The sequence below is a fragment of the Podarcis raffonei genome, chromosome 8 (genome assembly GCF_027172205.1).
Source record: "Podarcis raffonei isolate rPodRaf1 chromosome 8, rPodRaf1.pri, whole genome shotgun sequence".
Taxonomy (NCBI): Eukaryota; Metazoa; Chordata; class Lepidosauria; order Squamata; family Lacertidae; genus Podarcis; species Podarcis raffonei.
This window is the reverse complement of record NC_070609.1, coordinates 25,183,179-25,207,917: the sequence shown is the minus strand read 5'-3', so window position 1 is coordinate 25,207,917 and position 24,739 is coordinate 25,183,179. Positions and strand designations below refer to the sequence as shown.

General features: G+C 42.6%; 1 protein-coding gene across 2 annotated transcripts in view; it reads left to right on the top strand.

The window, feature by feature from the left end:
- Window positions 1–24,184, top strand: part of WASF2 (WASP family member 2) — a 44,433-nt gene extending 20,249 nt beyond the window's left edge. For both annotated transcript variants that reach the window (XM_053398628.1, XM_053398629.1), the window contains 8 exons: window positions 3,227–3,380; window positions 12,093–12,227; window positions 13,091–13,244; window positions 15,719–15,836; window positions 17,120–17,250; window positions 20,630–20,779; window positions 22,250–22,755; window positions 23,647–24,184. In XM_053398628.1, coding sequence (XP_053254603.1) covers window positions 3,251–3,380; window positions 12,093–12,227; window positions 13,091–13,244; window positions 15,719–15,836; window positions 17,120–17,250; window positions 20,630–20,779; window positions 22,250–22,755; window positions 23,647–23,804 — 1,482 coding nt within the window. In that variant the 5' untranslated portion in view covers window positions 3,227–3,250 and the 3' untranslated portion in view covers window positions 23,805–24,184. The remainder of the gene's footprint in view (window positions 1–3,226; window positions 3,381–12,092; window positions 12,228–13,090; window positions 13,245–15,718; window positions 15,837–17,119; window positions 17,251–20,629; window positions 20,780–22,249; window positions 22,756–23,646) is intronic.
- Window positions 24,185–24,739: the final 555 nt, after the last annotated feature.

Below are 24,739 nucleotides of genomic sequence, written 5' to 3'. Positions count from 1 at the left end.
ATGCTCTACCAACTGTGTTGCAGGAGTGACTAGATATCCCAGTGTGAGTGTTTTTTCCTTAGTCTGGCACAGATTCTGGGGGAAGGGGTGTTCTGAAAGTTATCCTACTCCATATCCCCTCCCCACCTCATCTGCTGTTAAATTTGATAAGATACATGGGCTTGTACCATGCCCATATTTTTCCCCAGTGGGGCGATTTAGGATGGAAAATGGGCAGGAAGGAAAACACCCCTTCCTCTAGAACTGCTATTCTGACCTAATTTACAGGCCTAACAGCTGTGTATTAAAATGTTACAAAAGGGTGGGGGCTTTATGGGGACATGAGTCCTTCCAGAAGATGGGTTTTGGGGTTTTTTGAGGCTTTGTGTTATGATTATGAGCAAAGAGTACTATTGGAAAACTCACGGACTTTAGAATATGTGGTTTTAATGCTTTAATAATCTTCCAGGTGGTGCATTTGCATGTGGTGTTTATGAATTGCATCACCATTATACTGCTTAAATCAGTATATGAGATTTTAAAACTTTAATAAACATCAGTCGAACAATAATCAAATGTTATCACAGTAGAATCCAAATCACAATAAAAATGTTGAACAAAAAAGGCATCCCTTAAGGTGGAATAGGTATTTTTTAATTAGCCCTGTCACTTGATTAAATTTTAGTTGATGATGCATCCACCTTCTTACCAACTGATTAAATATATATGATAACAACAGCAATTGAGGTGACCTTTTCAGATCCTAAGTATGCTGTGAATTTTCATTTCTAGTAGGAAAGGCTCTCTTTAGCAGCACAGAACATTAAATACCGTGTGTAGAAGTCTGTTTCCACCTGTGTGTGTTCATTTCTAATGTTCGTTATGTGGAAGTTGGCATGTTGTATCTTTGCTTTTCCACTGCAGTCCTGAATTCAGTGATAATTTGGTGTGGGTGAATTTTCCTTGTTTTTGGAACATTAACATGGGATGCAGCTTGGGATGATGTCATCTATCCACCTAAACAATCACCAGTGCATCTGAGTGACTTTAAACTGTTAGTATGCAGTATTCTGTAGTTGTCCTTGGCAGAACTGACATGAAGAAATCTGTTGCTCTGGGAGTGCCTTTGTACTTTACATAGCTAATCACATGTGGTCTTCCAGACTTTTCCTTTGGACCTCTGCAAGTTATGCTGTCTACTGCATTGTATGACATTGTGTATTGTCCTCCCACCCACCCCACCCCCAATACTGCAGCCAATGATGTGAGGGAAAACTCACAACATGATGATTGGCAAATGATTCTCTAGGGATGCTATTTGCAGCATTTTGTGTAGTTCCGCCTTTCAACAGGAATAGAAAACTATTCTAATTGTAGTAATAAAAAGTCTGATGAAGAGTTAAAGTCAGATTCAGATTCAGCCAAGACAGTGGTTGACTTTGAGCAAATTTTCTTTAGCCTCAGTTTTCCACCTCCAAAATAGGTTAAAGAGCTATGCTGCACACAAAAATGGATGAAAGACTTCAGTCATATACAAAGTATACCAACTTTTCTGGCTATGAAAAATAGAAGTCTGTCCTTTTTATCATTTGTTGTGATTATGCATACAGCAAGCTGGCTGGCTGACCTCTGCAGTATCCAAGCACAGGAAGACCCATTAAAAGGTGAATGTATTCCTGTCAAGTTTTGCTGGCGCTTCTTGGCTCACACTGTTAATTTCTTGAGATTTTTGTAACCTCATGTTACATATAAAACCTTGGATGCTGTTCTGTGCCCTCCAGATCTTGAACTCCTCTGCAGTGGCAGGTCAGATTTGGAAATTCAGATTTTTGACTTGGGAGGTAATTAGCAAAAGCTAATATCGGCTTCAGTCCCTTAACGCCCTGATAGAAAAGCATCCAGGAATGACTCCTGGACCTCAGAGATAAGCTGCCAGCTGCCACAGAGACCATAAAAGGGTGGTTCAAAGTCAAGCACAAACAGCTGACTTTTAAAAATGATTCTTGGTTTGTTGCTGTTGGTGACAGGAAGTCATGTTCCCCAAGCTGTCAGCTTCCTGCTTTTATTTTTTCCATTCCATCCACAGCAGATCAGTGTCTTTGTCATAAGACAGCTGTCTCCTCCGGCGGAGCTGTTCACCATCTGACCTAGGAAGGGGTCCACCCTTTTCCTTTAAAGAAAGGAGCAAATGAATTTCAGTGTACTCTATTTTCACTAGTTGGATATCTTTTTAATGCTTGTTTTTGTTCTCCACTAGTGCTTAAATTTCTCAGAGAAATACTCTCTTGAGAATGAATGACTTAGGCATATAGGCATTACAAATGGACTTTATATTTGCTAGAAACAGGATTGTATTTTTTTTTTGTAATTAAGTGGAAAGGAGATAGTGATGAGCAGAATATTCTTATTGGAATGTGTGTATTTGACATTTTTATACTGGAATGCTGTAAAATGGGGGGGGGGTGCTTTCTTCAAGTGTCAGGTTAGCATAACTGCAGATTCTTTGATAGTATAACTTTTGGGAGAGCAGATCAGCACGATTTCCTGTCAAACCCTTTCAAAGCTTGTACTTTAATTCCTAGAGCTGCACTCTTCATTTGTCAAGCTATCAGCTGCTGTATGCCTTTGTAAAACTACTCGTGTGCATGTATCTCTAAAACCATAGCTGCTTTAGTGGGAGAACCTTTCAACACAAGGGACTTGGGGGGTGTGTGTGTGTGATGCAGACCTCAGACTGAGAAGCATTTGTTAGCAAGCTTCCTGGTCAGTTAAAAGTGCTTCCTGTTTTGTCCTGAGAGCCCAACTTGTCTGGTGTGATGGAAAATGTTTAACCCTTCCCCAACTGGACTTGGGTTGGTGTTTGTTCTCCACACCCCTCCTGCTAGCCTTTAATAGTTTTGGCTAAATGTTTAGCAGTATTTGAAAGAAGTCGGCTAGATAGATTTGAGCGCATGGTTTGTGGGACAGATCACAGCAGCCCAGAGTGGGAAGCACCATACAGTGGCTGGCCCCAGCTTCTCTGTAGCAAGCCTTAAAGCTGCAGGGTTATTTATTTTAAAAGCCTAGTTCTGACAGGTGTAGGGGTGTGTGTGTGTGTGTGTGTGTGTGTGTAGGGGGGGAGATGAAAGCAGTGATTTAGATAAAGCTGATTTCTGAGCAGGGAAACGAATGTTGTGCTGCTGGTGATGCCAGCATCTGCGGCTGAGTAATCCTTTTCCTGTTTGCGGGATTTTTTCTCTCTTTTCAGAACGCCGCCTGAAGCTGGTCCACCATGCCATTAGTAACAAGGAACATCGAGCCAAGGCACCTGTGCCGTCAGACATTGCCTAGTGTTCGGAATGAGCTGGAATGCGTGACCAACATCACCCTGGCAAATGTCATTCGACAGCTGGGCAGCCTGAGTGAGTACCATGGCCAGCCTGCCTGCTGCCCTCAGGAGCTGCTAGGCTCTTGATTCAGCTGCCTTCTCTCTCTTCTTGTGTTCCTATTTCTCCCCCATCTGTCTTCCATGGGTAGTGCTAAAAGATCTTCCTATGAAACCTCCTTGAACCTTCTCTCTCCTCCTTGAATTTCTCCCTCCTCTACTCAGCCAGTCTGTGTAGGAGAGGGATGAGCAAGGGATGACTGCAGCTGAAGCACAGCTGGAAGGAATACAAGACAGGCAGCCTCCATACAGAAGCGCTGGGCTGAGAACCTTCAATATGTTGAGCACATTATCAAGTGTCCCCCCTCTCATTTGTTTTCAGTATTTAGTGTGCTAGTATTCCTTTTTATCAGATTCCTGTCATGATGCAGATGCAGCTACTTACTGATTTGAAGCTTATGCATGTACCACATTGTATACTGAAATTCCCTCATGGGGACTATGAACTGTCACTCTATTTGGTTTCTTCATGCTGTTTATTTCTGCGGATGATGAATACGTTTTGGCTTTTATTTAGCTGGCTTTGTAAAAGGGCAGGATTACTACATGGGCAGAGGTTTAAAAAGAGAGAAATCGGCCACTTGGGTCTTTGTTACTCTTTAAAAATCATGATGGGATTGGAGTTGCATTAACTCTGTTTCTCTAGACTTTTGACTTTCTAAAATGCTTGCCAAGGGGTCCTCATATACTCTGTGAGGTAGATACTCATTAGAGAGTGCCTGTATAAAGCTATGTATGGTTAAGGTTGAATAGCTGTGTGAATTGATTTAAATAAAGTTGTTTTTTAATGCACATATTTCCTGAACAATCGTACCTGGTTGCAATTAAACAATTAAAACAACTGATTTGCAACTTTTAGAGCTTTTTACAAGCAAAGAGCAAAATCAAAAGCCTTTTGGTCATGAAGATATAGGTCTTCTGCACTGAGAAGATACAGGTCTTTTGTTTGGTTTTCTCCATGTACATGCAAGGATACTAAGCAAGATCACTTACTTGATTACTTAATTGAACAAAATGGATCACATATGAGTAAACATCCATAAAATCAGCCTTTATGTATCCATATCTTTGTAAAAGCAAGGGCTAATACAATATGTATGCAGATGAGCTAGAATCCTCCTCTTGTTAGGTGTCATCTGAGCCTGGCTGTATCTGGGCTGCTGCTTTTTTCCTTTCCAGCATAAGAGAGACTGTTCAAGGAGGTAGGTTTGTGGGCTGCGTACCACTTTCTTTTATGTGGTTCCTTGTGGAATTGCAAAACGTAGTGCGTCTGTTTCAACTGGGCCAGCATACCATGGCTGGAAAGCAATACAGCAAGCCCTCAACGTACGCAGGGGTTACATTCCAGTTCTAAAGCCAAAATCATGTATAGACAAAACACATTAGGTGCAATGGCAGGTGGGATTAATAAGAAGGATATTGACATGCTGGAATGCGTGAGGAGGAGGGCGACCAAGGTGCTAAATGGTCTGGAAGCCAAGCCTTATGAGGAACAGTTTGGCCTGGAAAAGAGGAGACTAAGAGGAGATAGCCATCTTAAAATAGCTATAGTGCTGTCACATGGAAGATGGAGCAAGCTTGTTTTCTCCATCTCTAGAGGGTAGGACTCAAACCAATGGATTCCAGTTACAAAAAAGGAGATTGTGACTAAGCGCCGGGAAGAACTTTCTGACAGTAAGAGCTGTTTCATAGTGGAACGGACTCCCTCGGGAGGTTGTGGGCTCTTCTTCACTGGAGGTTTTTAGGCAGAGGTTGGATGGCCATCTGTCATGGATGCTCTAGTTGATATTCCTGCATTGCAGGGGGTTGGACTAGATGACCTTTGGGTCACTTCCAACTGTACAATTCTGTGATTGCCGAAGTCTTTTATCCTGGATGCCTGCCCTTCCTTCCCCTTTTAATTGTTTTGCCAAGCATGTGAAGCTGAATGCACACAAGTTAAATGTGAGTAAGTTGCAGGCTGCATCCATAAAAGGGATGGCCTAGGAAGTTGGCAGACTCAGAAATCCCATCTCTGCCTCCCCAGGGATAGGCCAGTTCCCTTGGGTGCACAAGCACCATGAGAAAATAAAATGTGTGTCAAATTCATTAGCAGGTGTTGCTATTTATCAAGGGTATGTGTGCTAATATCAATGGAATGGTTAGGACTGCACCAGAATAAAGCACAGTTCCACCAGTACAGGGTTTCAAAAGAGCCATCAGATGGGAATTTTGCATGATACCACTAAAAAAGTGAAGAAAAGAGGAGTGGTGATTTATGCAAAGGAAAAATTGGCCCCTAAGCTGATGTTTAAAGATGAACAAGGAAGATATTTGGCAATTGAAATACAAGTCCAAGGAGAAAAATTATTGATAATTGGGATTTATGCTCCGAATGAAGGGAAGTCAGAGTTTTTTAAGAAACTGCATGGGACATTAATGGACTATTTGGATTACAATGTAATTATGATGGGAGATATGAATGGAGTGGTCTCTACAAATATGGACAAAGCACTAAGACAGGTGGTTTCCAAGGATGGGAGACTACCTAAGACTTTTTTCGAAATGACAGACAATATGGACTTGATTGACATTTGGAGAACAAGAAACCCTCTGGAGAGAGAGGGAACTTTCTTTTCAGAAGCAAAAATGACCTGGACTAGAATCGACCAAATTTGGGTAACTAGTGGGATGGCACCTAAGATAAAAAAAGTGGAAATCTGCCCAAAGACTTGCTCCGACCATAATGCTGTAAAGATGGAAATGAACATAACAACAGCTGGTTCTTTTAGATGGAGGATGAATGACTCCCTATTTAGAGATGAAGAGGTGTACAGAAAGGCCCAGAAAACTATGAAGGACTATTTTGAGATAAATCTGAAAACAGAGGTGGAGAAAAGAACAATTTGGGACGCAAGTAAAGCCGTTATGCGAGGATTCTTGATACAGCAGAATACTTTAAAAAAGAAGAGACAGAACGAAAAGAAAGATAAGATTTTGGAAAGAATAAAAGAAGGTGAAAAAAAATTGAGATCAAAGCCAAAGTCTCATGAAATTTTAAGAGAAATAAAGTTCTACCAGAGACAGTACATGGAACTGATGAACCAGGAGATAGAATGGAAAATAAAGCAAATGAGACAAAAGACATTTGAATCGGCAGATAAATGTGGGAAACTTCTGGCATGGCAATTGAAGAAAAGACAAAAACTGAATATGGTTACAAGCTTAGAGGTTGAAGGAAAGAACATTTTTAGGCCAAATGAGATTAGAAACTGCTTTCAGAGTTATTTCAGAAGACTTTATGCACAAGGGCCGGTGGATGAAAAAGAGATAGAAGAATTTCTTAAAAAATATGGATTACAAAAAATATCTGAACAAAGTAAAGTGATTTTAAACCAGAAAATAACTGAGCAAGAAATAGAGGGAGCCATTCAAAACATGAAATTGGGAAAATCTCCAGGACCAGATGACCTGACTTCCAGATACTACAAAGCTTTGAAAGATTGGTTGATTCAACCGTTTAAGGAAGTCTGCAATGAAATTTTAGAGGGGAAGAAGGCACCTGAATCATGGAAAGAAGCATATATTACACTTATACCAAAATCTGAGACTGAAAAGAACCAGATTAAGAACTACCGCCCTATATCATTGCTTAATGTGGATTACAAAATTTTTGCAGACATTTTGGCAAAAAGACTGAAGAGGGTTTTGGTGGGTGAGATTCATAAAGACCAGGCTGGCTTTCTCCCAGGAAGACATTTATCTGACAATGTGAGAAATATAATAGACATTATGGAATTACTCGAAAACAATAGTAATACTAAGGCAGTATTAATATTTGTGGACGCTGAGAAAGCCTTTGACAATATCTCTTGGAGTTTTATGAAAAAGAATCTTAAAGGAATGGGGGTAGGCCAAGGTTTTGAGAATGGTATAGGTGCAATCTATTCTGAACAAAAAGCAAAACTAATTGTAAATAACGTGGTTACTGAAGAAATTGCTATTGAAAAAGGGACACGACAGGGGTGCCCAATATCCCCATTACTTTTTATATCTGTTCTGGAGGTGTTATTAAATATGATTAGAGGGGACCAGCTGGTTAAAGGGATTCAGGTCGGAGCTAAACAATACAAATTGAGAGCGTTCGCAGATGATTTAGTATTAACTTTGCAAGAGCCAGACACTAGTACAAAAAGAGTCTTGGAGATAATACAAGTTTTTGGTCGAGTAGCAGGTTTTAAGCTAAACAAACAAAAAACAAAGGTATTGGGAAAAAATTTAACAGTTGTGGAAAGAGAGAAGTTTCAGAGTGAAACTGGATTAATGGTAGCAAATAAAGTGAAATATCTGGGGGTTAATTTAACACCTAAGAATGTGAACTTATTTAAAGATAATTATGAGAAATGTTGGACAGAAATTAAGAAAGATTTAGAAATATGGTCTAATCTGAGACTTTCCTTGTTAGGCCGAATTGCGGTTATTAAGATGAATGTTTTGCCAAAAATGCTGTTTTTGTTTCAAACATTGCAGATTGTGGACAAGATGGACTGTTTCAAGAAGTGGCAGAAAGATATATCTAGATTTGTCTGGCAGGGCAAAAAGCCCAGAATAAAATTTAAGATATTAACTGATGCAAAAGAAAGAGGGGGGTTTGCCCTGCCGGACTTAAAATTGTACTATGAAGCAGCGGCTTTCTGCTGGCTGAAAGACTGGCTACTTCTTGAGAACACAGACATTTTGGACTTGGAAGGGTTCAATAATAGGTTTGGTTGGCATGCATATATATGGTATGACAAGGTAAAAATTCACAAAGGTTTCAAAAACCATATTGTTAGGAAAGCATTATATAATGTTTGGATTCGGTATGAAGATCTGTTGGAAAATAAAACCCCTAGGTGGTTGTCACCAATGGAGGCTAAGGAAGTGAAAAAACTTAATATGGAATCTAAATGGCCAAAATATTGGGAAATTATAGAACAAGAAGGTGGAAATGTGAAATTACAGAGCTATGAGAAATTGAAGTTTAAAGTAAGGGACTGGCTTCATTATTACCAGATAAATGAAGTATTTAAACAGGACAGGAAAATTGGCTTCCAGGTGGAAAAGTCAAAGTTAGAAACAGAATTGTTAGAACCCAATACTAAGAATCTGTCAAGAATGTACAACTTGCTGTTGAAATGGAATACACAGGATGAAACGGTTAAATCAGCTATGATTAAATGGGCACAGGATATCGGACATGACATTATGTTTGCTGACTGGGAACAGTTATGGACCACCGGAATGAAGTTTACGGCATGTAATGCCCTAAGAGAGAATATTATGAAAATGATTTATAGGTGGTACATGACCCCAGTCAAGCTTGCAAAAATCTACCATTTGCCCAATAATAAATGTTGGAAATGTAATGAAACTGAAGGTACTTTCTATCACCTTTGGTGGACGTGCCCAAGGATTAAGGTCTTCTGGGAAATGATTTATAATGAAATTAAGAAGGTGCTTAAGTGTACCTTTCATAAGAAACCAGAGGCTTTTCTCCTGGGCATGGTAGGCCAATTGGTGTCAAAGAAAGATAGGACGTTTTTTATGTATGCTACAACAGCAGCAAGAGTTTTACTAGCAAAGTATTGGAAGACACAAGAACTACCCACGCTGGAAGAGTGGCAGACGAAGGTGATTGACTATATGGGACTGGCGGAGATGACGGGCAGAATCCGGGACCAAGGGAAAGAGACGGTGGAAGAAGATTGGAAGAAATTTAAATTTTATCTTAAAAGTTGTTGTAAAATTAGTGAGTGTTAAAATGTCATGGGTAAAGCATAGCAGATTTGCAGCGATAAATGATTGGATAAGAGGAAAGAAAAGGGTTAAAAAAAGGGATTTATAAGTAATTTAGATCAGGGGTTGTTGAAAAAGTTTAAAACAGGGATGCAGAAAAGGGAGGCATGGGGAAGTCGTTGAAATTGGGTATAAGAAAAAAAGATTATGAAATTATACATGTTTATATGTTTGTTTGTTTGTGTATTGTTGTTTGTAATGTCTTATAATATATGTTGAAAAACTAATAAAAATTTTATAAAAAAAACAACAAAAGAGCCATCAGATAATACTGTTTGATAAAGTGTATATAGCAGTGCAGCTTTACTAGACGCACATGCATAGACTCAGACTGTATATCAGTTGCACTGATAACTTAATGTGCAAATGCGTAATACAATATCAATGCACTTTTCTCTCTTTTCATGGTGAAACAGCTTGAAATGTAAGTGTGGCTATCCAACACTATAAATGGACTGGTTCAGTTCCATGAGAGTGGGAATAAATGTCCCTTCAAGCAGGTATGGGCAGAACATAGCTCTGTGGTTGAACACATGGCATTTAGAAAGTCCCATGGTCAATCACTGGCATCTCGATGTCAAGTGATCAGATGTTGGGTGGTGGGAGCTATTTGCCTGAAGCATTACATTGCTGCTGCTAATCAGAGTACATAGCACAGGGCTAGAATTTATTTTGACTTTATGTAAGGCAGCTGTGGGACGCGGGTGGCGCTGTGGGTAAAACCTCAGTGCCTAGGACTTGCCGATTGCATGGTCGGCGGTTCGAATCCCTGCGGCAGGGTGAGCTCCTGTCTTTCGGTCCCAGCTCCTGCCCACCTAGCAGTTCGAAAGCATCCCCAAGTGCAAGTAGATAAATAGGTACCGCTTTATAGCGGGAAGGTAAACGGCGTTTCCGTGTGCTGCGCTGGTGCCGGCTCGCCAGAGCAGATTCGTCATGCTGGCCACGTGACCCGGAAGTGTCTCCGGACAGCGCTGGCCCCCGGCCTCTTAAGTGAGATGGGCGCACAACCCTAGAGTCGGACACGACTGGCCTGTATGGGCAGGGGTACCTTTACCTTTAAGGCAGCTGTATCTTCATATATACACTGAAACTGATTCCCTTGACAGAAGTCTAGTTTCAGTGTAGGCACCCCTTTGTGTGTGAGGGAATATACCATAAAAGCAAGTATTCCACAAAGCTGTTTAGAAGAACTCCTGCTCTTCATCCAGGTCTAACTAACAGTGAATATTGTTTAAACATCTCATGTGGTCTTGCTGACAATGAGAACCCACTGCTAGCAATACTAAGGAAAACAAATATTCTAAGTTATTTTGTCGTGCCCACAGCTTTTATGGATGGGCTTTGAGGCTGGTATATCTCTGAAGTCTAGAATCTGTATACATTTTGTAGCTATTAGTAGCCGAGGCTTGATTGGTGGCGATGCTGAAACTGAATTGCTTTCCCAGAGTTTCTAGCAGCTGACTTATAAGATTCCACTAGCTGCTCCTGCTTTCAAGGCAGCATCACCTGTCTTGCTACCTTTGCTTCTACCTAAACGTATTAAAGTATTTTTCATTTAAGACTATTTACAGTGGTACCTCCGGTTGTGGAAACCTTGGGATCCGACCCAGAGCTCCAGAACGGATCCCGGGGTTTCCACAACCGGAGGTGCCTGTTCTGCACATGTACGTGGCATGGTAGAGTGCTTCTGCGCATGCGTGAGCGGCGAAACCCGGAGGAATACTTCCGGGTTTGCCTCTTTCGCAACCTGAAGTTTACGTTACCCAAGGGTACCGTAAGCCGAGGTTCTGCTGTACTCACAAAAACGGTGAATTTTTGTACTTGCAGCCTGCCTTTCAGCCCTCTGGGACCTTCAGGGCTACTCACTAGATTTGACACTGCTTGGGGATGAGGATCTCTCTTCTTTAAATCCTTCCCTTATTTCCTTTGTGTTATACTTTAAGATTTACGTAATCCACTGTGCTTGCATGAGAAGTTGACCTGCAGAGCTAAACTGAATACTGAATGGTTTACTTTGCTTTGTTGGCTTCTTAAATACACCAAACACTGGTTTAGGCTACTTGGGTACCAGTGGGAACTTCAAGTGTTCTGTAGTTTTGAATTTCATCTTTAAATTTTAAATTGCTTAACTTCAGGTTTCTTCCTTCAGAATACTTGTTGTAAGTGTCTAGTCTGGCAGGAACATTAACATCTCCCAACTCAAATTCGGAGGCATTGTTTTCAACCTTGAAAGCACCTTGCTTTTTTTGTGCTGCCACCTGCAAGTAATAAATGACTCTGTGCCTACTGTGAAAGAGAGCCGAGAGATGGGGAGTTTCTTTTGGCAGCATTTAATGAAGTGAGTCTTTTTGAGCTTTTAGAGGACAATGAAATGTAGCTGTCATTGTGTGTCTATCCAGTAGACCATCCTAGAAGCTAAAGAGATCACAGACCCACAAGATGAAGGCTAAATGCAACAATATCATCTGATTCATGGCTGCCCTCCTTCTTTATTACTTTATGGAAGTCTTTAAGTTTTTTGTTTCGCTTCCTTCCTTGTTTAATGATGCTGTGGAAGGGTCATGTTTAGCTAGATTGGTTTGTAGACTTTTCCCCTACATGATTTGCTTGTTACAAATGTCCTGATTAGGAGAGCAAAACGTGACTGTTTCCAGTCATTCCCTCCTGAGATAAGAGGACTAAAATATTTATGTATAAATACTTAGCACACCTATGCATGCACATACAATTTCTGGCACCCCTCTACCAATTGACATGTGGGGTACATAACAAAACTATAATGAAAAAGGAGCCTTTGCCAGATTGCTTTATGACACACAGAGAGCAAGAAACTGTGCATTTAGAATTATAAGATTCTGCTATTCTTTTTCAGGTAAATATGCTGAAGACATATTTGGAGAGCTTTTTACTCAGGCAAACACCTTTGCCTTTCGTGTAAGCTCTCTAGTCGAGAGAGTTGACCGCCTTCAGATCAAAGTTACTCAGCTGGATCCCAAGGAAGAGGAAGGTAATGGTGCAAAATTGATACACTTTTAGGCCAACTACACTAAATTGCCATAGCAGCAGCTGCGAAATACTTGTGGACTTGGAATGAACTTGACACCTGCAGGCTGTCAGAGTGTGGTCAGCTAACTTCCTTATCACACCATGGATGTGTGTGTCACTTGGTAGTAGTGGCAAAAGTGAGGACCTCTTGCTCCCCTGCTCTGCAGGTTTAGGGACACATGCATAAGCCTGATACAGCAGCAGGCACCTTTTTTCCCTTGTAGCTCCCTCCAAAGCGCTTCTGTCCTCTCCTCTTAAGTTACACTGTTTAGTTGTTCCTGCAGGCCATGCAAGTTAGCTGCAGGGATTTTGGAGCAAGCTGAAATTGGAGTTCATGAGGGCTTAATGAAGCAAAAATACAATCTGTAAGGATTCTGAGCTTTATTGGCCTCCAGAGATTTTTAGAAGGTGGTAGTTTTTGTCAATATCCATAATTCTCTGTTGTAATAAATATGTTCCAATACCTGGCTGCTATTTGACTGGTCATTAGGTGAGATAGGGGTTTTGGTTTTTTATGGGGGGTGGGTGGAGCTGAACTGGTCAAAGGCCAATTCTACTTGGAAGTTTTTCTGAATGCATATAGATCTTCTCTTTGATTAAAGGGGGTTTGTCTTTCCCCCCATGTTCTGTTTTTATGTGTATGTTTCTTTTCTTTTTAAAAAGCGTAATTTCAGGGGATACTGTCTTGAAAGCTTTATTGATGTGGCAGAAGGATCCCATGTTGTGACAGCAGAGAGTATTGAGAACTATAACTGGGCAAACATTGGCTTAGGTTGTGTTTGAAGTGGCTTTATTTTCCTTATTCTTTCATTTCTCTCCTCTTAGTGTCTCTGCAAGGTATTAACACCAGGAAAGCCTTCAAAAGCTCCACAACTCAGGACCAAAAGCTCTTTGACAGAGACTCTCTCCCTGTGCCTGTCCTTGAAACTTATGGCGTTTGTAATATGCCTCCACCTCTTAATATCCTTTCGTCCTACAGGTAATGCTCCTTATGCTTCTAGCTAAGTGGGGAGGCTGCCCTTTCAGTTGAGAAGGTAATGGACCTGCTCTTAAAGGGCTTTCTTCTGTAAAGACTGTGGCGTGGTCCAGCTAGCCCATAAGAAAACCTGCTGACTCACCAAGGGGCCAGCGGACCTTCCTTACAAAGGCTAAAATGTCTTGGCCTTTTTAGTTGAGAGAAAAGTTGATGAGAGTGGTGGGCAAAGACTACACAATTTGTAACATTAAGGAGATGGGGAAACATTTTCTGCTACAGTACTAGAACACTCAGTTGAAATTAGGAACTGGTTTTGAAAAAAGAAGAAGCACTGCTTCACACAGCATGCAGTTGACTTCTGCATCACTTCCCCAGTAACTGGTGATGCCTTCTAGTCTTAGAAAACTGTTAAAAAGCAGTAAACAAATCTGTGTAATATAGGGCCCATCTGTGGTGGGTAGCCATGATACGTAAATGAAACTCCCATGTTCAGAGCCTGCCTAGCCTGAGTATGCTGGAGATGTGCTGTGCATATGAGGCTCTAGAGCCAGCTAGCCAGTCACTGCTCAGCTAAGTGAGTCTTTGCTGCAATTCAGCAAGATGGTTCTTAACATTGCCTTCTCTGCAGTGGAGGGATGCCTAATGCCATGAGCCTGCAGCCTGGATTTCCTTTAGCCAAACAGCTCAAGGGCCATATTTCTCCACCCGCAGCAGTAGCATAATTTCATGCTCCTTCTGCACACCCTTGCCAAGTCAAGCATTTGACGGAACAGCATGTGCAAAGGTGGAGAGTCAGAACAGGAGGGTTGGATAGTACATCCCTACCTTGCAAGTGCCCCTTCCAGTGGGAAATAAGCTGCCCTTGCCAACAGAGGCCTTTTGCTTTCAAATGGAGGATTTGTCTGTCCATGAGGTCTACACTGGGTGTGGGCAAGTGCTTACCTAGCAGCTCCCTATATTATTTCCTGATGTGTTTCCCAATGCACTATGGGGAGAGGCTGCTATTTGGTGGTAGTGCTCACACTTTCCATGCAGAGGGATCCAGGTTCAATCCCTGGCATCACTAGGTAGAGCTGGACTCTGGCCTGAAACCACGGAGAACCACTGCCAGTCAGTGTAGACATTATGGAGCTAGATGGCAGGGGTCTTATGTGGCCTGGAGGCCTCCATTCAGCTCTCCCTGCTACCGAGGTTATTTGTAACTTCCCTTTTGGGAATTTTGAGAATTGATGTGCTTTGAAAAACAGTTCGGTGCTTTGTGGTATAGATTTGTAGTCATAGCAGTAAATAAGTTTCTGTGGTGGCAAGCCTAGCATATAACTTTGGTGTTTGTTCATACAAGCTCTTTTGTGTAATCTTGCTGTTCCTTTCTTACTCCCTTTGTGCAATTTGCAGTGCATACATTTGCACGTGTTATTGCCTGAAGTGGGTGCAGACAGTTCTTCTGAAAAAGTGTGATTGTCTGTTGGTCCTTTTGCATCTCCAGAGACTGATACATCCTAGAGGAGAATGTGCCAGTGATACCAGACAGCTTTTCTTTGCTTGCCATCTAATTATGTCATGTCATCTTGTGAAGATAGTACACATGGTGCAATCGGAATGGGATCAGGGTTAAGAATACACATATTTACTCAGTCCCCATCAACAAATATCTTTTGAATAGGTAAAAAGTAATTACTGATAGCTGGAGGCAGCTGTCTTTGAGATGCGACTGCAGTGCAGTGGAGGTGTGTGGCTGTGAGCTAGTGACTGAGAACCTGTTTCCTCTCCATGATCAGGGACTATGGGGTGTCCTATCCCCAGACTCTACAGTTTAAACAGGTGTCTTGCTTCTTTCAGGAGCAGCCAGATGGGCGGAGTATAAATAATAAATTATTATTATTATTCCTTCTCAGCCTACTTATTAGAGCAGAGAATCTCTGCTCATCTTAGGGTGGGTGGGAAGAGTAGAGAAAGAAACCCACCTAATACTTAACACCAGTTTTAATATACTTCCAGGTGTGGCCTCTTCCACTTCCCCCTCCTCTTCCTTGGTTGTCTTAGAAACTTAGAAGCTGTCAGCCCAAGTTTGGAGGACTTGCAGCCTCTTATCAGCCCCACACTTACTGAGCTGCAGCCCATTGTGTCTGATTGGACTACTTGTGAGAAAGCAACCAGTTTAGACTCTTTCACACATGGGAGTCGTAGTCCAACAACATCTGAGAGGGCAACAGGTTCTTTAACCCTGATGAATACTGTGAAAAATTACCTTCTGCGCCTGGAAGGCACAGCAGATGCCCTGGCTAGCAGGATGGGATGGAAAGATTCAGTCCTCTTCCACCTGCCCCAGACGGTTTTTAAAAAAGAGGTGGGGTATGTTTTCATTCTTGGACCACAGAGTTTGCATCTGAAATTTGGTGCATCTTAGTTGGGCTTTAGGTAAACATTTGACTATCTTGTGGTGAGTCAGACTCTCTCTCTCCTCCACCCCCTCCTAGGGATGACGGCAAAGAAGCACTTAAATTCTATACAGATCCGTCATATTTCTTTGATCTTTGGAAGGAGAAAATGCTGCAGGACACGAAGGATATCATGAAAGAGAAGCGGAAGCATAGGGTAAGATGAAGGGTATCTTTTGCTCTTTGTGGGTTTTTTATCCCTTAAACAGGGAAAGGCAAGATATAAGATATTGCCACTGTCTGAATCCAGGCAGTCCTTCTTTGAAGTGGACATGAACACACAACAGGGTTGGTTCTTTTTATTTCAGTTTAAGTAAATAAAATGGAATCAAATCTGCATCATTGGGTGTTTGTGCTGCGACAACTCATGCCATTTATTTACCTGTGGAGATAATATTTAGAGGCTCTTCACAAATTCCAGTGTGGTGTTAACATCTCTTCATTGAATATGGTGAGATTTGCATCAGAGTAAACACAAATACATAGGATTGGAGTACAAGTACTCTGAAGAAAAATCTCGCTTTTGTACTTACTTGTTGTAACTCATCAAGGCTGTCTTTAACATTCTGGAAAATAATTAAGTGCATTAGGAACATTTTCCTTCCTTTCCTCTGCAGTGTGTCAGTTGTATTGGGATTGTGCTCAGATGAAGCTTTCCCAAAACTAACTCCTTTCCCCCTGATCTGAGGCCTGCAATCCCGGGGGGGGGGGGATAAAGGGGAAGGACTGAAGCCCCACTTATTTTCCAAAATGTCCGTGGCAGAGTGGCAGGGCAGGGAGAGAAGGCAAATGGGCTCCAACACAATATGCTAAAAAGTGTTTCTCTGAACCAAATTTTCACACTCCCTCTCCTTGATCTCTTCTGAGGCAAAGGGAGCCATGCTTCTCTTTTGCTTTGAAAGGGATTGTGGCTGTGCAGATTGTGGTTTTATGGCACGTGCATGAAGGTAAAGGGACCCCTGACCGTTAGGTCCAGTCACGGTCAACTCTGGGGTTGCGGCACTCATCTCGCTTTACTGGCCAAGGGAGCCGGTGTACAGCTTCCAGGTCATGTGGCCAGCATGACTAAGCCGCTTCTGGCAAACCAGAGCAGCACACAGAAACGCTGTTTACCTTTCCACCGGAGCGGTACCTATTTATCTACTTGCACTTTGATGTGCTTTTGAACTGCTAGGTTGGCAGGAGCATATGCATAGTTGCAGACAATTCAGTATAGAAGGAGTTTTTTGAAGGTAAGAAGTGAACGCTATTGGTCTCTTTCACCTGAGTTGCTGGTAGAGCCTTTTGGCAGCTGGGACACAAGGTTTGGCATATTAGTAGCTTCTCCTATGTCCTATGAAGTCTAGGGCGAGGGGCAGCACTTGGTCGTCTTTGTGTCTTTTGTTCAACATCATTGCAGGTTATTGTGGTAACTCATAATCCTTTTTATATATTTTCTAGAAAGAAAAGAAGGATAATCCAAACAGAGGAAATGTGAACCCTCGGAAAATCAAAAGCCGGAAGGAAGAATGGGAGAAAATGAAAATGGGACAGGAGTTTGTTGAGTCGAGGGAAAAACTTGGACCAGGAGGGTAAGAGCTTATTCAGCAAATGGTCTGCTTGGTTGATCTGAATATGATCCATATAGCTCTGCTGTTCCTCTGGTTTAACATTTCAATGCCACTCTTATTGTGGCTTTTACATTCTACCACTAATCCATTTGGTGATGAGGTTTTATAACAAGTCCAGGAGTGAAACGTTTGTCATAAGTTTGCAACTTGCTGCATGTGTGTGGTGCTTAGGGGAGGTTACTTAAAACTGGCTGAGAGTCTTTAACAAAGTGTTTTCAGAATTTGATTATCCTTGGGCTGGCTTCAGTGCAAGCACAGCAGAAGTGCAAAAAACAAAAATGCAAGGAGCTTGAGGTTTCCATTTCTTGAATAGCAGCCCTGTGTCACATGGCAGCCCATGTGGAAACTGGAGGGGCTCTCTGGCTGCTTGTGATCTGGCACAGAGGTGGTCTGTTGCTCAAAGCAAAGTCAAGATTCGTATTGAGCATGACCCACCCATAGGCATGCCTGAAGCAGCTTTTCAGATCCCAGCCCAAGTCAGTTTTCTGTATCTCTGGTACAGAAGTTCAAGGGCTTGGAAGCTGATTTCCCCACTTCTCAGATCTTCTTGATTTTGATAGCTGTCTGCAGGAGTCCTGTCTCATTCTGCTTTCACAAAACCCTGTCCCACTCCCATATACTGCATGTTTATTGATTTGCATAATTCTGAAATGGGATAAAACGAAGAGGAAAATGAGCAGCTTTGTAATAGATGTTAAGTATGTGATAGTGGGTGCATGTAACTGCATTCTATACAGCCTGATGGATCGTCTTAAATTAATAGCTGCTGAACTTACATACTGGTGCTTGGAGCCATTGCAAGTGGTAATAGGGACTGAGGTAGCTGCTCCTGGTATGACTTACTGGAATTAAGGTCAGAGAAAGCTGGCCATTCTTCATGAGGAACACAGCCATTTATAAGAAGAGAATTCTCTCTGCAGAATCCAAATTGAGGGTACTTTCTTCACCCAAACTTGGCCACAAGCTGTGTGTTCCTGTTTGGCCCCAGCTCATGACTGTAGAGGTGGCACTTCAGACATGGCGTTCTGGCATTCAGAACAATTCCCAGCTGGTTAGCTTGGCAGCATTCTAGGCGGTAGCTTTCTACATGGAGAGATAAGCACACAAGATGATTCTGGCTCTTTCTGATACTCTCTTAACAGAGAAGGGAGGGATCAGAAATGGAACCGTTTAGTAGCCTTTCTCCTTTTAGTTGAATCAGAGATTTAATGGAACTGTCCATTTCAAGGGTGAATGCCACAGCAGGTGGGGAGAAGATGACAGGGACCAGGTTTAATGGCCACTTCCCCTATAAAAGAATGTGGCCTTCTGTTTTAGACCCATGTAGTATGAAGCTTCCACCCATTTTGCATTTTCCAAGCCTTCCTTTTAGGAAAAGAAACACTCATTTTTCTTCCATACCACTTTCTTGTTTGTGGATTTTGCTTTTAGCTCTTGCCATAGCTTCCACAGAATTGCATAATTGTTGTCTGAAGAAGACCATTCCTGCCCTTTAAGTGAGTGGACTGGAAAGCTGTGTGCACTCAGGTTGTGGATACTTGTTTGTTCCTACTTCCTGTCCCTTAAAAACATTAAAAACATAGCTTGTCTAAAGCTGCTCCTAAAATTGCTAGCATTTCTGTTGCAAAAGAGAATCCTTTGGCTGTGCTGGAATGGAAGGATGATTGGCAAAGGTGTGCCCTTGCCTTGCCTCTTTTCCAGTGTGCCTTCTGCTGGGCCCTGATCTCAAGGTTATTAGAAGGGAGCTGCCCACACTATCACACTTTTCAGAGTCCCTCAACATGTGCCTGCTAGCGCCTGTTTTCCACACTGATGTGGTCTAGCAGTGAATTGTAAATGTCAATTAGATAACTTTAAAGGGTTTTCCTAATTGTTCAGGCAAGCAAGTGAAGCTTCAGTAACTGTATTTATGTCCATCACCTACAGCTGGTACCTGTCCGCTTGGAGACATATAGCAAATTTGTAAAAACAAATGGAGCCTATATCTGAATTGGGTGCAGCACTACAGACATAATGCTGGCCACACAAATGAGTGTTTTTGATTTGCCTGAGTTGGTGTGATCATGAGCAGGCTCACAGGACTGCACTTCCCACTTTTGGCAGGAGAAGGTTGTTTGTGTGAATTATTCACCAGTGCTTTATCTTAAAGCAGTTCCTGTACTGGACACTTCACTATTTCTAACTGAATCCAATCTGTATATGGCTAGATCACTTTCGAATGTGCAGGAAAGGACAGTTGGAGCTCCTAAAAATTGGTGGTCCTTTGGAGAGGACTTCCCAAATGTTCAGAACACACGTCGCAAATACATGTATGCACATATATTCCTTTCTAGCTCCTGCCTGAAAAAGTATGGAATATGCAGCCCCACCTCACTCTATAAAGGTCTGATGCAATGAGATAAATGGCACCTTTAAGATAGGTTATGGGTGCAACAACAGAATGTCTGTTGTTGTTGTTTAGTTGTGTCCGACTCTTTGTGACCCCATGGACCAGAGCACGCCAGGCACTCCTGTCTTCCACTGCCTCCCGCAGTTTGGTCAAACTCATGCTGGTAGCTTCGAGAACACTGTCCAACCATCTCGTCCTCTGTTGTCCCCTTCTCCATGTGCCCTCAATCTTTCCCAACATCAGGGTCTTTTCCAGGGTGTCTTCTCTTCTCATGAGGTAGCCAAATTATTGGAGGCTCAGCTTCAGGATCTGTCTACCTCCACTCTTCCAAATAAAAGCCTTATTTCAGTATTATATGCAAATCTCATTCTAATGAGTCAAATTTATATGTGGTGGTTTCCTTTTTTAAAGCCATAATCTTTATTGAAATTTTAACAATGCATAATGAAAACAAAATAGACGAATATGAAATGTTGACTAAGCAAAAGAACCTAACAGTGGGAATGTAAACACAGCTCATAGAACATGCAGTTGTAACAGTAGGGGCACAACTTGTATTTTAATTTTGTTTAATTAATAAACTCCATTCTCTTGCTGCTTCACATGTGCTCTCATAATGTTCCCCAGCTGCAGCTGCCCTGCCTTGCACACATTAGCAGGAGAGTCAGTGGGATTGAAAGTCTTTTGACGGGCTGTTCTCTGACTCTTCATGGGCACACAGCACCACTCTGGTACTGAAAATGGTAGCCTCTTACTAGACTTTCAATCCAAATGATCTGGCAAAATGCTACAGTTTTCAGTACCAGAGTGGTTCTGATCTTGATGGCATTGTTTGTATTTCTTCCTGACTTGAATGTTTGGGAAGTATTGTTTACTTGGGGTCCATTGAAGCCTTGGAAGGGAAGGGTTTTTATCTGATGTAGTCCATCTTGTCCTTTTGCTGATTTTTAGATACCCGTCTAATATGGTCTATCAGAATGGTAGCATTGGTTCCAATGAGAGTGTTGATGCCAACTACTACCCCCCGCCTCCGCAGCCAGATTCACCATCGCCTCCTTTGTTCACAGAGGACAGTCTTCCACCACCACCAATGGAATTTAGGTAAGCACGACTGAAGGACCACAGTCAATGGAACGAAAGAAGCAAGCTGTTTTGTTTTTCCATAAAACAAGTGCTTCCAATAAGACCACAGTGAACCTGTCATATAAACCCCATCCATGAAGCTTGTAGAGGTAGCTTGGGAGGAGAAGTGCCCATTATTGTTTTTTAAGCAATCCACAAAACACCTCACAGACAAGGGTGTTGCCCCGTGGTTTCTTGCCAGATACTGTTTAGGGTTGTGTTGTGCAGCACATTTACCCTTCATGGAGAGATCCGGTTCCCTCCATGTTAGGCTGCTATGTGCAACCCAAGTGTCTTGCCATGGTTGCGCATGACTATCAGCCACTGTGAATCCAGTTGGTGAGGAACAGCTGTAGTTACTCTCCAGACTGGGGAAGCATTTTACTAAGAGGGAGAGTATACTGCTCCTTAGGGGAGGTATGTGGAGGAGGAGGGGAGTTTAAGTGAGAATTCACATACAGTGGTACCTCGTCTAGCGTCCGCCTTGTCGAGCGTCCGCGGCAAACCCAGAAGTACTGGAACAGGTTACTTCTGGGTTCGCCGCTCATGCATACACAGAAGAGCAAACCGCTCTGTGCACATGCACAGACACGGCACTTTGTCCAGCGCCCTTTTCAGCCAGCGACCAGGGCTCCGGAATGGATCCCGGTCACAAAACAAGGTACTACTGTATTTCTTTTCGTTACCACGAGGGCTTCAAGCTTTACTTACTGAAAATCGATATCTCTGTCATCCTGACATTCCTATGCAATTTTGTGTTAATGTGCCATATTCCTAAATCAAGTTCCGATGGATTTCCTTCCCTCTTCAGGGTTGCTTTAAGAGTGGTTCCTGTAGCTATCTTAGCTGGAAAATGCTATTGTGGAATGATGGGATTCCAAGGTACCAGCATTTTCTGGAGCTGGATTTAAAACAAACAAACAAACAAACAAACAAACAAACGCACCCTGGCAACAAGAATTTTTAATCTTTTGAGCAAGCTGTGCTCAAATACTTTCACATGTGTGTATGTGTTGGAATACTTTCCAAAGTCAGCTGTTGGATGCTAAACAGAATATTGGAACATAACTCCCAAACTCCTGGATCTCTTAGCCAAGAGTGATCTAATAAATGAAAACAAAATTTTTTTCCCCTTCCAGTAGCACCTTAAAGACCAACTAAGTTAGTTATTGGTATGAGCTTTCGTGTATCTGAAGAAGTGTGCATGCACACGAAAGCTCATACCAAGAACTAACTTAGTTGGTCTTTAAGGTGCTACTGGAAGGGAAAAAATTTTTTGTTTTGACTATGGCAGACCAACATGGCTACCTTTCTGTAACTAATAAATGAAGCAATTTACTATCAGGAAAACCTGAGAAATAGTGCTTACCCTTTTCCAGTTTATGATATTTGCAAAACTCATGGGACGTTTCCCCCCCTGTCTCCTTCCCAAATCTCTACTTTCAACAGCTATCCAGCACAAAATCAGAGTGGTTCCGGAGGGCTGAGAAAACCCAGCCTAGTCAGCCCAAGCCACCCTCCACCAGCTCCACCTATTGGCTCGCCACAGGGTGCCAGGCCAGGATTTGCACCACCTCCTGCACCGCCGCCACCACCGCCGATGATTGGTGTTCCTCCACCGCCTCCACTGTCAGGCTTTCCGACTGCAGGCATCCCACCTCCACCATCTCCACCCTCATTCCCACCTCACCCCGATTTTGCCGCCCCTCCTCCTCCACCACCTCCAGCAGCAGAATACGCTGCTGTGCCTCCACCCCTGGTACCCCCTCCAACAGGAGGTGCACCGCCCCCTCCTCCGCCCCCGCCCCCTCCTGGTCCACCTCCATCGTCTTTCGGCGGCATGGATGGGCCAGAAACACATCTTCCACAACCAGATTCGGGATCATCCAAGGCCAAGTCCTCATTGCCGGCTGTTAGTGAGGCTCGGAGCGACTTGCTTTCTGCTATCCGTCAAGGTAAGTCTCTTCTCATTTTGCATATCCTAAGTTTTAATGCCTGAAAGGAGACCCATGGATTGGGAACTTGGAGTCCTCCAGGTGTTTTAGAGCGCCCATCAGCCTCGGCCAGCATGCCTAGTGGTCAGGGATTATGAGAGTTGTGGTCCTGCAATGTCTGGACTAGACATTTTACGTGTGTGTGTATTTTGGTGGGGCTTACTGGAGCTGCTAGTTGCCTAGTCATTTAGCAAATGTGTACTGGGAATACTTGCAACAAACCTTCCTTTTTCACTCTAGTGAGGGCATCCTCTTTGAACCTTGCAATTTAGCCTGTTTGTAACTTCCTGTCACATGTCCTAAGCTGAGAAAGCAGTGAAAGAGCCACAATTTTTTACTCTCGTTTGCTTATTACTCATTTGTATTCTTCACTGCCAGTGATAGTTCCACCACCAAATTGGTTCAGACTATAGCTGTAGCGGAATATTAGGACCAGTTGAAACTTTAAAAACTGCACGTTTAAATAACTGCTGGTTTTTGTCTTTTCAAAGGGAGGCTGCTTTTTGCTGCTTTATCCCAATATGCTTTACTTCAACCTGAGATCCTTTGCTCTTAACATAATCAGTCTTCAATAAGCTTTCTGCGCCACAGTCTTCAGAGGATCATATATTAGGCCCCTGCTATGTCCTGTGCCAGCAACAATGTTTTTTTAAAAAAAATTATCTCTCTTGAGATCTAGCTTGTTTTTGTTTGTTTGTTTTCAGTTGGCCCTAATAAAGGTATTTCATATTACTACCACGTCTGCCCCTCCCCCGACACTGAGCAGCCCTTATGGGGCAGTCCCACAACATTACCAAAGACCACTGTTCCCTGAAAGGACCACCTCTAACCTTTTCTTTCCTCCCTTGATAGGATTCCAGCTCCGTAAAGTAGAAGAGGAGCGTGAACAAGAGAAGCGAGAAGTTGTGGGCAATGATGTGGCAACCATCCTCGCCCGCCGCATCGCAGTGGAATACAGCGATTCTGAGGATGATTCTTCAGAGTTTGATGAGGACGACTGGTCCGATTAAACACCAGCCCACCATTTGGGGGTGGGGGGAGTGGGTTTGAGAGAAAACTTACATAGCTTCTGAGATTGCCAAAACCATTTCCCCCTTATTTTTCTCTCTTGTCCAGTAACCAAAGATCAATGTGCCCAACTTCCAAGTAACCACCAGCCTCTTTCCATTGTTGGGATTTGTGCCTCCTTCCAATAAGAAGGAAACTGAAACTATCCCTAGATCTTTATATTCTCAGGGTCCTAATCAAAAAAATCTGCTCTCTTGGGGTTGGGAGATAATTTCATAAAAACAAAACAAAAGAACATTGCCTGTCCTGTTGCAGTCAGTATGTGTTGGTTAAAATGATGGGCATCTTGAAGGGCAATAAAACTTCCAGGCGATGCTCTTCCGCTTTACAGTGTGCATTGGAAATACTCTGCAAGCAGCCGGTGATTTGCCTTATCCAGTCAAATCGGCAAATGGATTTGAATTTCTATTCCCAACCCATCCTATCAACAATCTCCAGAATGCTCAATTCAAAATGTAAAGCCCAATGTTCATGAGAGTTGCACTATATACAGAACAGTTACTCCCCCCCCCAAAAAAAAACTCCTGTTTCGACAGTCTGAGGTGTGACCCAGAGGTCATAGATCCTTTTTGCCCAGTTCCATATTGCCAAGCTGGTTTCACTAATGATAGAATTAGTACCTGCTACATGGGCAATAACTTTCTGCCATGTTCCCCAAATAGAAAGCAATAAGCACTGGGCATGATTTTGTATTGCAGACAATATAGCTGCATCATCTTGGTCTGTTGGGGACCAAAAGTGGAGCAGATTGGTTGCACATCCGTTTCAAAATTAAAGAGACGTAACATCTTATATTAGAAGCTGAGCAGCAGCAATTTCAAGCCATTGGCCCAAGCTCTCTGTCTCTTCAGGCATCACATGGGGACTTTGAGGATTA